A 10374-nucleotide genomic window follows, 5' to 3' on the forward strand; every position below is an offset into this window, starting at 1 on the left:
CTATTAGTTTACAAGATATACTATTATGGTATTATGACAAACCTTTTTTAATAAGACATTGATAAAGTTTAAAATAATTTTTTTTAACTGCAGTGTAATCAAAAGGTCTAATTGTCGAAAACTAGATGGTAAGAGAATATACAAAAATGTAACATTAACTTGTGTGGAAGCAGTTTATACACCTCTAATCCTCCGTATACCTGAACAAACAAAATATATAAATGTCTCTAATAAATTCATATAACTTAATTTAAACTAATGGTTCAATTCGCGGTCCTAAACAGCAAAGATAAAAATTAAAAACACAAACATAAAATAATTTCTCTCGAGTAGAAAATCAAGCAACATTATAAATTAAATTTACAAATGGATATCTACTACTCATATCCCCGCTTTCTTTAAGGGGAAATGACAAGCAACTCAAATGAGTATAAATATCGACAACTAAAACACCTAAAGCTGACACATCAAAAACACCAAGAGATGCCTTCGATCTCTTTCTCTTGGAAGTACTATTTGCTTAGAAAGAAAGAAATGAAAGAGGATGATGATGCCAGGAAAATGATAGGACAAGACAGATAAGAACAAAACGCCCTACAATAATAGACGGAACCTAAAAATGAAAAACCTATTGTCTTTCAGAGTTATATACATTGAAAAGTTTATTAATAAAGGGTGATATAGCCGCAAGCAACGCCATTGGACACTCTTCGTGGGGTAGATGACCACATCCGGATATCGCAACCAGTCTCTGCACGCGGAATGGAAAATAGAAATATTAGCCAACTTAAAAAAGAAACTAATAATGTGTCATGATAAATGCTAGGGAAGTTTAAAGATATGACGGTAAAAAGGGGAAATGAGAAAAGTATATTTCTCCTACTTCCATTTCCACTCCATCTTTCCTACCCTTGAACACCCTACTTCTCGTTCCCAAATTGTGGAGCATTAATAAAATACACAGAAACTAGAATACTTACAGAATTTAAAAATTTGGAGGCCATTGCTTGACAATATTTCATTGAGACGAGTGAATCTTCGGCACCGGCTATGACCAACACTGGAATGTCTTCTACAGCCTGTAGCAATGTGTCTGCATTTTTTGCAGAGACGATGGTTTCCGATGACAATTTACAAATCTCGTGAAGCGCTTCATCCCATCCTTCTGCGTATAGCGGAGCCTAAAATTATTTAAGAACAGTCACGAATAACACAAGTCAAAATGAGCAAACACGTAAAAAGAAGAAAATGTAACAACGTATGTAAAACTAATAATATAATAAAAAAATATGTAAACAAATATGTGTTTATTCAATATCCCGAACGATGTAAACAAAGCATGGACTATAAGTTCCCTTCGGAAAGTGAAGTTCGTGTGAGTTCAATGATACACCCATTATCTCTAACATCAAGTAATAACCTTAAATTCTACCCAATTAATTATTTCTGCAGTTTGAAATTTGCAAAATGAAGACCATCTCCTACACAAGTAGTTTAAGGTACAGACGAAATTCATAGAAGTTACTTTTAGAAAAGAACATGTGTAAATCTAATAATATCATCAAAATTTATTATGCAAACTAATACATTATTATTCAATGTGCCAAAGAATGTTAAAAAAAGCATGAACCACAAGTATCCTTCGTAAAGTGTAGTTCGTTAGTTAAATATACGCCATTTATCTCTACATGAAGTAATAATTTTACATTCTAAACAATTATTTCTGCAGTTTGAAACTTACAAAAGGAAGAAGAGCTATAGATGTAGTTTAAGGTACAGACGCACCTTATATAGAGTCAAAACTTCTGTTGTCAGTTTGGTAGCATCATACCATGACCGCCGATTCACCACATGGGTGATTTCTGTTCTTAGTAAGGGACGGACCAAATGTTTCTTTCCAAGAGATGTATGCAGAAGGATTTTAGCAAAGGAAGGAACAACTTCCCTTGATAAGTTAACATTTAACAATACAACCCCTTTCACTGTAACCTGAATGACAAAAACAAGCCCAGCAAATTAATCAAATGCAAAATGCACATTAATCACAAAAAATATAGCCTTAAACAGTGTGGCTATTAGCTTGATCAGAAAACTTTATGGAATGTAACAATCAAATAAAAGTCAAACCTTCACATACATAAACCTATATACAATGGAATCCAGTTTTTTTTATCTCTCTCGGTCGTTCAGTTGCATAATTACAGCATTGGACACAACAGGCGTGGATATATGAATATGTATGCAAATTATGATAGTATATTGTGATCAGACATTCATGTCGAAAATAAATTATTTAAGACTACAAAAAAAATTCACATTGCTTAATTTTTTTTAAAGCCCCATTTGTTAGGCTGGAAATTTTACAGGAATTTTTTATTAAGATACTAGCTAACACGGCTAATTGCATTGATTAAGATACTAACTGAAGTAGGAAAGCAGGAAAAAATACTCACGTTGAAAGAATTCATTGATGATTGAACTCTCTGTGCAGCCATCAGAGCAAGCAACCCTCCATCATCATGACCAATTAGAACAACCGAAGAAAATCCAATCTCAGAACAGAAAGACAAAAGGAGACCAACCTGGAAACACACAAATCAGTCAGATTTGTAATAAGATAAACCCAGATTACAAACTAAATTAGTCTTTAGGTACTTTAATCGTGTTATTCTCCCACCTAACGAATTAAACTTCCGGGTTGGGCTCTCATGTATTAAGGTAATAACAATTCCTGTTTCTTTTAAAAATTGAGCATGGTAAAAAAACTAAAGTGGTGACTAGTTTCTTAGGATGAGACTCTACTTCAGCGCTTAAATCGCAACATGTATGAACTGAAAGCTCCAGTATCTACTTCAAAATGAACCGTATATAAAACTAGAGAAAATAAAATAACTGCTCTAACAACTCATGTTAAGGATTCATAGTAATCACCTGACTTTCAAGTTTGTAAGGATTGGGCAATTCCTTTTTCTCCCAGTCCTCCCGGCTCAGTCTTGAAGTCAATCCCCAACCAGGCCTATCAAATGCCGCAACTGTGCAATTACTTTGCCGGGCTAGAGGTCCCATTACATGTCGCCAAGAGAAGACGCCTCCACCAAACCCATGTATCAAAATAATACCTACTTGACCAATGTCCTCTACATTTTGCTCCGAAGACAAAGACTCTAATTTAATGGTGTCCTCATCTTCACGAATTTCATCTAGATGCAAAACAGGGATTTCTTCATTAAGATGGGGAGAGGTTACTGGAATATCTAAAAGAGGAGCATGTAGAGATGATCCATAGAATTGATTGCTATAGCTCCGGTAGAGTTGCCGATGGGATTTTGGAGATATGCAAGTCAAATGTCTATTCAACTTTGACAAGCCCCCAGCCACTGATGAAGTGGAGCAAAATGTTGAGGACATGTTAAGTGGCGGTGAACCAGGCAAGCTGAGCTTGTAATGGAGAGTAAGACCTTGGCAGGGGATGAATAAGCTCTCTGAATCTGCAAGTAATCTAAGTGGCAGTTCTTCATCACGAGCTGTTCCAAAAGGCTTCCTTTTCATTTCACCGTCACTTTTGGGGGTTCTGCCCTCGGAGGGAACTGGAGACCGAGGGACCTTCTGATAACCAGAGAAAACATTTTTGCAGGAAAGCACCTGCTTAATTAAAGATAAATAAGTAAAAATAAAATAAAAATTACCATATGTATCATCAAAATAACCAATTTAAGCTTCATAAGTTCAAAAATCTTCTTTGGAGCTGAAGGAAGAATATGTTGCCATCACCTAAATCCAAAGGGTGATGGCAACTCTATGAAAGAAACAACACTATTATGCTATTCCAATGGCTGGAAAACAAACTTACCGCTTCGGGGTCAACTCTATGAAACATGAGCTTCCTCCTTGCTCTGCAGCTGGTTCTATAAGCAACCACAGTGTGACCAAGAGCAAACACAACTGACGAGAGAAATAAGACAGGCATTCCCCATGACTTCTTTAAATGGAGTCTCTGTCTTGTGGGGGAAATAGTAGCTTCTGCTTCAATCTGAGAATTTACTGAGAAAACACAGGCTTTGACAGATAGGAGGACAATTGAGATAAAGGAAGACAGTGTCACAGTTCCAAGATAAGGACCATGCGAAAGAGCCGGGCCATCACAAATAGAATAAACACCTGCATCCATTTAAACAAACAGAAAAAAGGCACAATATGAGAACCAATCCTTTGGATATATAAAGCCACACTAGTTAACACGCAGAAAGAGACGCTACAACTAGCGCTTCCTCATACAGATTCCATAGACAGAATAAATATTGAGAAAAATATAATTAATCATTCAGTGATAAATTCCAGCCAAACGGTTTTAGAAAGGAGATAGTTCTGCCTCCTAATTTAAGTCAAAAAATATATTCTCATCAACGCGCCCATCTCTGTTGAAACACAATCTGATATCTGTTTCATCAAGTACGAGAAATGATTTCCCAAAAAAACTAACGAACAGAAATATGAAGGTAAAATAAAGCAAAGTAAAGAACATATGGTTCGGTAGACAAATTAAGCAACGTATCCTCCACTTTCGACACCCTTAACTTCAAGAAAAAAAAACGAGAAAATCAAAAGTTACTATAATGTAACATCAGAAGCACGATGAGTGATCCTTTGAAAAGGATCATCATCATCTTTGTTCCACGTGATACACGATGCAAGTAAAAAAGGATAGGAATAGCGAATCATACAGATAATGATGAAGGATCGTACGACCGAAACGAGAGGAATATCCATCAAGGAGCTCTTGAAAGTGTAACGACGCAAATGCTCCTTGAAGCCGTAGCACTTGACACAGGTGAAGCTGGAAATGAGAACGCAAGGGACCAGCACGTCAACAACCGCGACGAGCACAGGCAGCGACGTCACGAGCAGCGACGCCACCAATGCCGCCACGAAGAAAACCGTCCGAGCAAACCGCCGAAGTTTCTCGAAGCACTGTCCTCCCCTCACCATCATGGCAGTTCCAACAACAATTGGAGATCCGCCAGCCGAAAACGGTGACGTGGTTTCAAGAAAAAAGAATAATCGGTTAATTAATTAGTTGAGTGTTGAGAATAACAGAGATCTCCGAATCCGATATCCAACTGAAACCCTGACTTAGCTAAATTCAGTACAATGTTATCCGGCGGTGACTCGGCGGCCATTCTCGGCGGCGGAAGTTCAGTTTCGCCGGAATAATTGCGTGTTAGAGAAAATGAAAGACATGAAATAAGCGACACTAGGGTTCGAGTGGAAACGAACGAACAAAGAGAAAGAGAGGGGAGAAAAGTTTGAACGTTGAAAAGCCCTCTCTCAGATTTTTCACGAGTTTTGAAAATCCCCTTTGCCTTTCGCCTTCTCCAACCTCTTTCTTCTTTCTTCTTTCTTCTTTCTTTCTCTTTATGTTTTCCTCCTCTTTCTCATTTATTTATTTAGTGATTAATTTAATTGATCTCGCTATTAAATCTTTCTTTAATACTTAATAAACCACTGATTATCACTTGCTCTGTTGGCAGACGGAAAATCATCATTGGTTAATTACAATGATATTATTTAAAAATTTTAACTATTCAATTCAAGCACAGGCTGGCCCTTCTTCTTTTTTTCTAATGTATGACTTCCCGTTCATTTATCCTTACACCAAATTTCACACTATTAATGCAACTCTTTATTTTTAAATAATACAATTTTAAATATTATATTCTGTAACGCTCGTTAAATTTTAAAACATTTATGTTAAATTAAAATAATATTATTTTTCAAGATTAAAAACATTGATTTGACCTTAAAATATTATATTGATGATTCTTGTATTGAAAGAATTGCTTAATTAATTTATGTTTGAGATAAAATAAAAGCATTGCTCCTTCGTATTCTTATGAGCTTTGACCCAAATTGATAATTTAACATAAAGTAACATCACGAAGATCATTGCGTGCAGCAAAATGAAATAAATAAAGAGAAAAATTGAAGTTAGTGAAAAGTGTGAGAGGAATTTTTCAATATTGCAAAAGTACAAACGGCACGATGTTCTTGAGCCATGAAACGGTCTCAGTTGAAATTTTTTAATTGGAATATAACAGGAAGCAGGCCACGCGTGCATGTTAACAAAACTTTACAAATTTAAAAATCAGTCCCTGTAATAATTTAACTTGCGAGGTCAGAGTTGTGAATATGAATATTTATTCATGAATGAAAATTAGTTTAGGAGGGTTGCAAAAGCTGTGTTTTCATCTTTAATTAAACCTAATTTGTGATTGGTAGGTAGGTGAGTTCATTATTCAAAAAATTAAAAATAAAAATAAAAATGGTAGATATGTTTGATTCGAAAATAGAGGGAGGAATGAGTAACCGTTATGGATTCGAGTGGGCCCCGCAAAGCATGAGTCACCGTCACCACCACTCAGTCACAGCCTGTTCTGTTCGGTTGCTTGGTGGTTGCCACGTGGGATGAGTGAGAATCATTTTATGTTTTATATACTCTCTTTCTTCTGTTCTGTACGTATTAAAATAATAATAATTAAATTAATAAATAAAAAAGAATTTAATTATTTCTGAACGGTTAGTCCATGCTTTCAGATTGAAGGTATCCGTTGGTTGTGCTTCCTACTTCAACGGCCTTCTTGCAGCCATATTCAAATTATTCCTCCGTAAAAAATTAATAACAATAATTTAAATAATTTATTATGATTGTAAGTAATGAAATGTTGCGATTATTAAGTTTACGTATGAATTTTGATATATATTTTTCTTTCGAATATCTCGATGGCTTGAATTAAAATTATATAATTATGTTATGACTTTAAATATTCGTGAAATTCATATTGTTCATAGTTGCCCTGATTACGACATTATTGTTTTAATGAATTAAAAATAGGAAGAAGAGAACACATATTTTTCAGTACGATAATAGACTAAAGATTGGTAATCAACGCCGTCACTGGTTTTAAATATTGTTCAGGAATGGGAAAATGTTATTATTATTATTATTATTATTATTATTATTTTGAATATGCAATAATTTTATTTATTTTTCTTTCGGCAACGGATATTTTTGGAGCAATAAAATTATTGTATTTAATATCATTGAAAATGTTATTTACACCTTACTTTTTTTGTTAGTTTCAATACTTAGAGTCACGATAATCAAGTAAAAATCATCATTTCTCTTTTCAAAGCAATCAACACTAAATAAATATCTACCTGTTTATATATCTATATATCGATCTATTTATATTGATAGATAGATATAAACTCATATTAAAAAAAATTACATTAATGAAGAATCTAATTGATTAATTTTGAACTACTATCTTAGTTTTTAAGACGTAGAATTGGATTTTGAAAAATGCAAATGCATGTTTTAAAATTTTACAGAAAAATTAAAAAGAAAGATTATAAGAAACTAAAAATTTAAGATAATTTACTTTTTCCTAATCCTTTCCCGTAAGTATAATGATTTTTTCCTTTCTTCAAACTCTTTTTAATATATGAAAAAAAAAAGTTTAAAAAAAAAGAGAGAAAAGCATAGCAACTTTTCATAGATGTATATAAGTTTTGCATGTAAAATTTGCAGGATTACATTCAAGAAAATATAACCACAAAAGCCTTTCATCAAATTTGAACCTTCCAAAATACATTCTTAAATTTAAAATAAGTAAACCAAAGTTTTTTTATAAAGTTAGGAAAAAATCTTTAATTATAACTAGGATATAACGTCTTTTATCTTCTACATAATATATATATATATATATATATATATATATCATAAAAAAATATTTTCCAATAATTCTGAACTTAAATTACATAATTACAAATTTAATAAGATTTAAAGTAAATATTTAACATATGTAACTCTGTGATAAAAACTACTATAACTCATTATATATCAAATTAATATCATTGTGTGATCTAAAAAGTAGTTTAAGAATAATAATGCTTTTATAAATGACATTTGTCTAAATTATTTTTTACTATTAAAGATTAAATTATAAATGTAATTTTATATTAGTCTAATTTCATTATCTAATAATCATTATATTTTTAAAACATATTTTTTAATATTTTGTTGTTATTACGTCGATTTTTTTTTCTTTAAATATTTGAGTACATGTTAGTATTCATAATATTAGTGGTTTTAGTCTTGGTTATATGTAACTTTTGTGAAGTTTTTATGAAATTTTAAGTAGTTTATAGTAAATATATATTCTTTTGTAGTTTTGAAGATATTTTGTATGGTCTATCACGATTTCACTAGCTTATGTTGTTATTGTGTTATAATTAATTCATCTACTGTTATGTATGATATACCTAAGGAGAAATTAGTAATAATAGATAAATGTGAGATTGTTTGTGAGGATAGAGAGTGGAAGTTACAAATGTATATATATATTTCTTTTGTATTTGATAAATTTTATCCTTTTTCAAAAAAATTTTATATAAATCTTTTATGGAGGATTGTAATACATAATGCATGTTTCTATTCTTGTTTATTGTCGATGTTAATTATGTAATGTTTTAATTAGAGCTGGCAAAATGGATTGCAACTCGGGAGCTAATCCGGTTCAATACGGGTTCGGGTCGGGTTGGGTTTGAAAAAATTAAATTTTTTTATGCGGATCAAATTTTAACCCTGTTCATTTAAACTCGGTTCATGTGGGTTTAACCCATGGTAGGTCGGGTTGGCCCGCTAACCCACCTACCTAATTTATTTTTTTAATTTATTATTTTATTTCTAAAACCCTAAAAAATAAAATACTCTCTTCACTTACTGTGTATACCAAAAAAGTAACTCATGCTCTCATAAGTCACTTTCACAGAACTTGCTTTCATTTACGGTGGTGTCACTCTTACTTCTCCATTGAAATTCTTCAAGGAGCAGGTTTTTTTGTATGTTTTTTGTATTTGTTTTTGGACGACATTTGGATTATATTGTACTTTTTATTATTATTTTGAATTGTCTTCAGTTTAACATCATTTTTTGGGAATAAAATTTGTTAAAATTTGAATATAGAAAGTTTGTAATTTTTTCTATTTAAAATAAAATTCTAATTAAATGGGCTAGTGAGCCAACCCGTTTACCCACCAACCTGTGGTGGGTCGAGTCGAATTCAGATTTTTTTGACTTGCTAATAAATGAGCCGGGTTGAGTTGACTCACCATGTGACCAACCCGTGGTGGATCCGGCGAGGTGGAGCCAGGTTACCCATTTTGACAGCTCTAGTTTTAATGTATAGTGTAATTATACTAATACGAGATGTTACCATGATTAATTAATGTAAATATGTATTTAATTATACAATAATAATTTCACACACTTACATGTTTTGTATTAAAATGCTTATTTCCCTTTTCATAATAACATCACACCATAAGACAAAAGGGTGCCTCAATCTACTTTTAAAATGGGACACATCAAAAGATTGGCTATGATTTCAGATGTACATTATTCCAATCACTTTTTAATCAGTCACTTTTCTTTAGGTAGAATAAAATTATCCCCAAAAGTTATTATTATTCATTTTTAATAATGTAAGAGTAAATTTAAATTTAAATTTTATCTATAATAAAAATTAAAAATTAAGACATTATATAAGAAATGTTTCTTAATTTTATTCATCAATTAAAATGTTTCTTAATTTTATTTGAAAATTGATTTTCATTTTAAAAGAGTCCAAAGAAATTGTTGTTCTTTATGTCACTTTATTTTCATACATATTAGAGAATGAATGGAATACCACAAGGGTTACCTTTTACTTTCTTCATAGGCTGTAACAGCACTGTACTCATAGGTTTTGTAAGCTCAGTGTTCATTTCTTAACTTTATACTTTTTTTTTTATTCAGAACATTTTTAATTAACTTTTAACTTTGGAGTTAGGTAAAGAACTATTTTTTAAAAAATTTCTTACTTTTTACACTCTATATTTTTTTAAGATATTATTTATTTTTACTTTTTCTTAATACTTTTAGTTGGCAAGTATTAACATAAAATTATAACTCAAGTTCAGACAAACCAACAACTAGTTTCTTCCATAGTTATGCTTAAAAGATGTAATTGGGTAGGAATAAGTCTTACTCCTGTATTTTAGATTCTTAATATATAATAGGTTCTCATTTTAAAACCCAATTGAGTTTTCTTTCAAAATAAATACTTAACAAATTAATATTTTGTTTAAATTTCTATATTTAACGTTTATTTTGGTTTTAAGTTTTTAAAACATTTAAGTTTTTTTTATTTTAAGAATAAAAATTATTTAAATATCTTAACTTTAAAACTTAGAATCCATAACATATGAGAATATTTTTGTCTACTATAATCCGATATATATTTTTAAAATGTATCAACTGAAAAACAGATATAT

General features: G+C 31.6%; 1 protein-coding gene across 2 annotated transcripts; it reads right to left on the reverse strand.

Annotated features, from left to right (window-relative positions):
- Positions 1-311: 311 nt before the first annotated feature.
- On the reverse strand, positions 312-5422 carry LOC106762692. 2 transcript variants are annotated; one of them, XM_014646723.2, is made up of 7 exons: positions 4722-5422; positions 3851-4158; positions 2932-3606; positions 2454-2582; positions 1786-1989; positions 981-1181; positions 312-751 (listed from the first exon to the last, which is right to left on the reverse strand). In XM_014646723.2, exons 1-7 carry the CDS (start codon positions 4987-4989, stop codon positions 629-631), a joined length of 1908 nt encoding a protein of 635 aa, XP_014502209.1. In that variant the 5' UTR covers positions 4990-5422; the 3' UTR covers positions 312-628. The 2 variants fall into 2 exon arrangements, with proteins under 2 accessions (XP_014502209.1, XP_014502208.1); XM_014646722.2 differs by having other exon boundaries at positions 2932-3642.
- Positions 5423-10374: the final 4952 nt, after the last annotated feature.

The sequence above is a fragment of the Vigna radiata genome, chromosome 5, assembly GCF_000741045.1.
Source record: "Vigna radiata var. radiata cultivar VC1973A chromosome 5, Vradiata_ver6, whole genome shotgun sequence".
Classification (NCBI taxonomy): domain Eukaryota; kingdom Viridiplantae; phylum Streptophyta; class Magnoliopsida; order Fabales; family Fabaceae; genus Vigna; species Vigna radiata.

Coding starts and splice junctions, on each gene's coding strand:
- LOC106762692 (XM_014646722.2), bottom strand. CDS start 4,989: ATGATGGTGAGGGGAGGACAGTGCTTCGAGAAACTTCGGCGGTTTGCT. Junction 2,583..2,931: donor CTTACAAACTTGAAAGTCAG/GTGATTACTATG, acceptor GTGTGTTTCCAG/GTTGGTCTCCTTTTGTCTTT. Junction 1,990..2,453: donor CATCAATGAATTCTTTCAAC/GTGAGTATTTTT, acceptor TTTGTCATTCAG/GTTACAGTGAAAGGGGTTGT.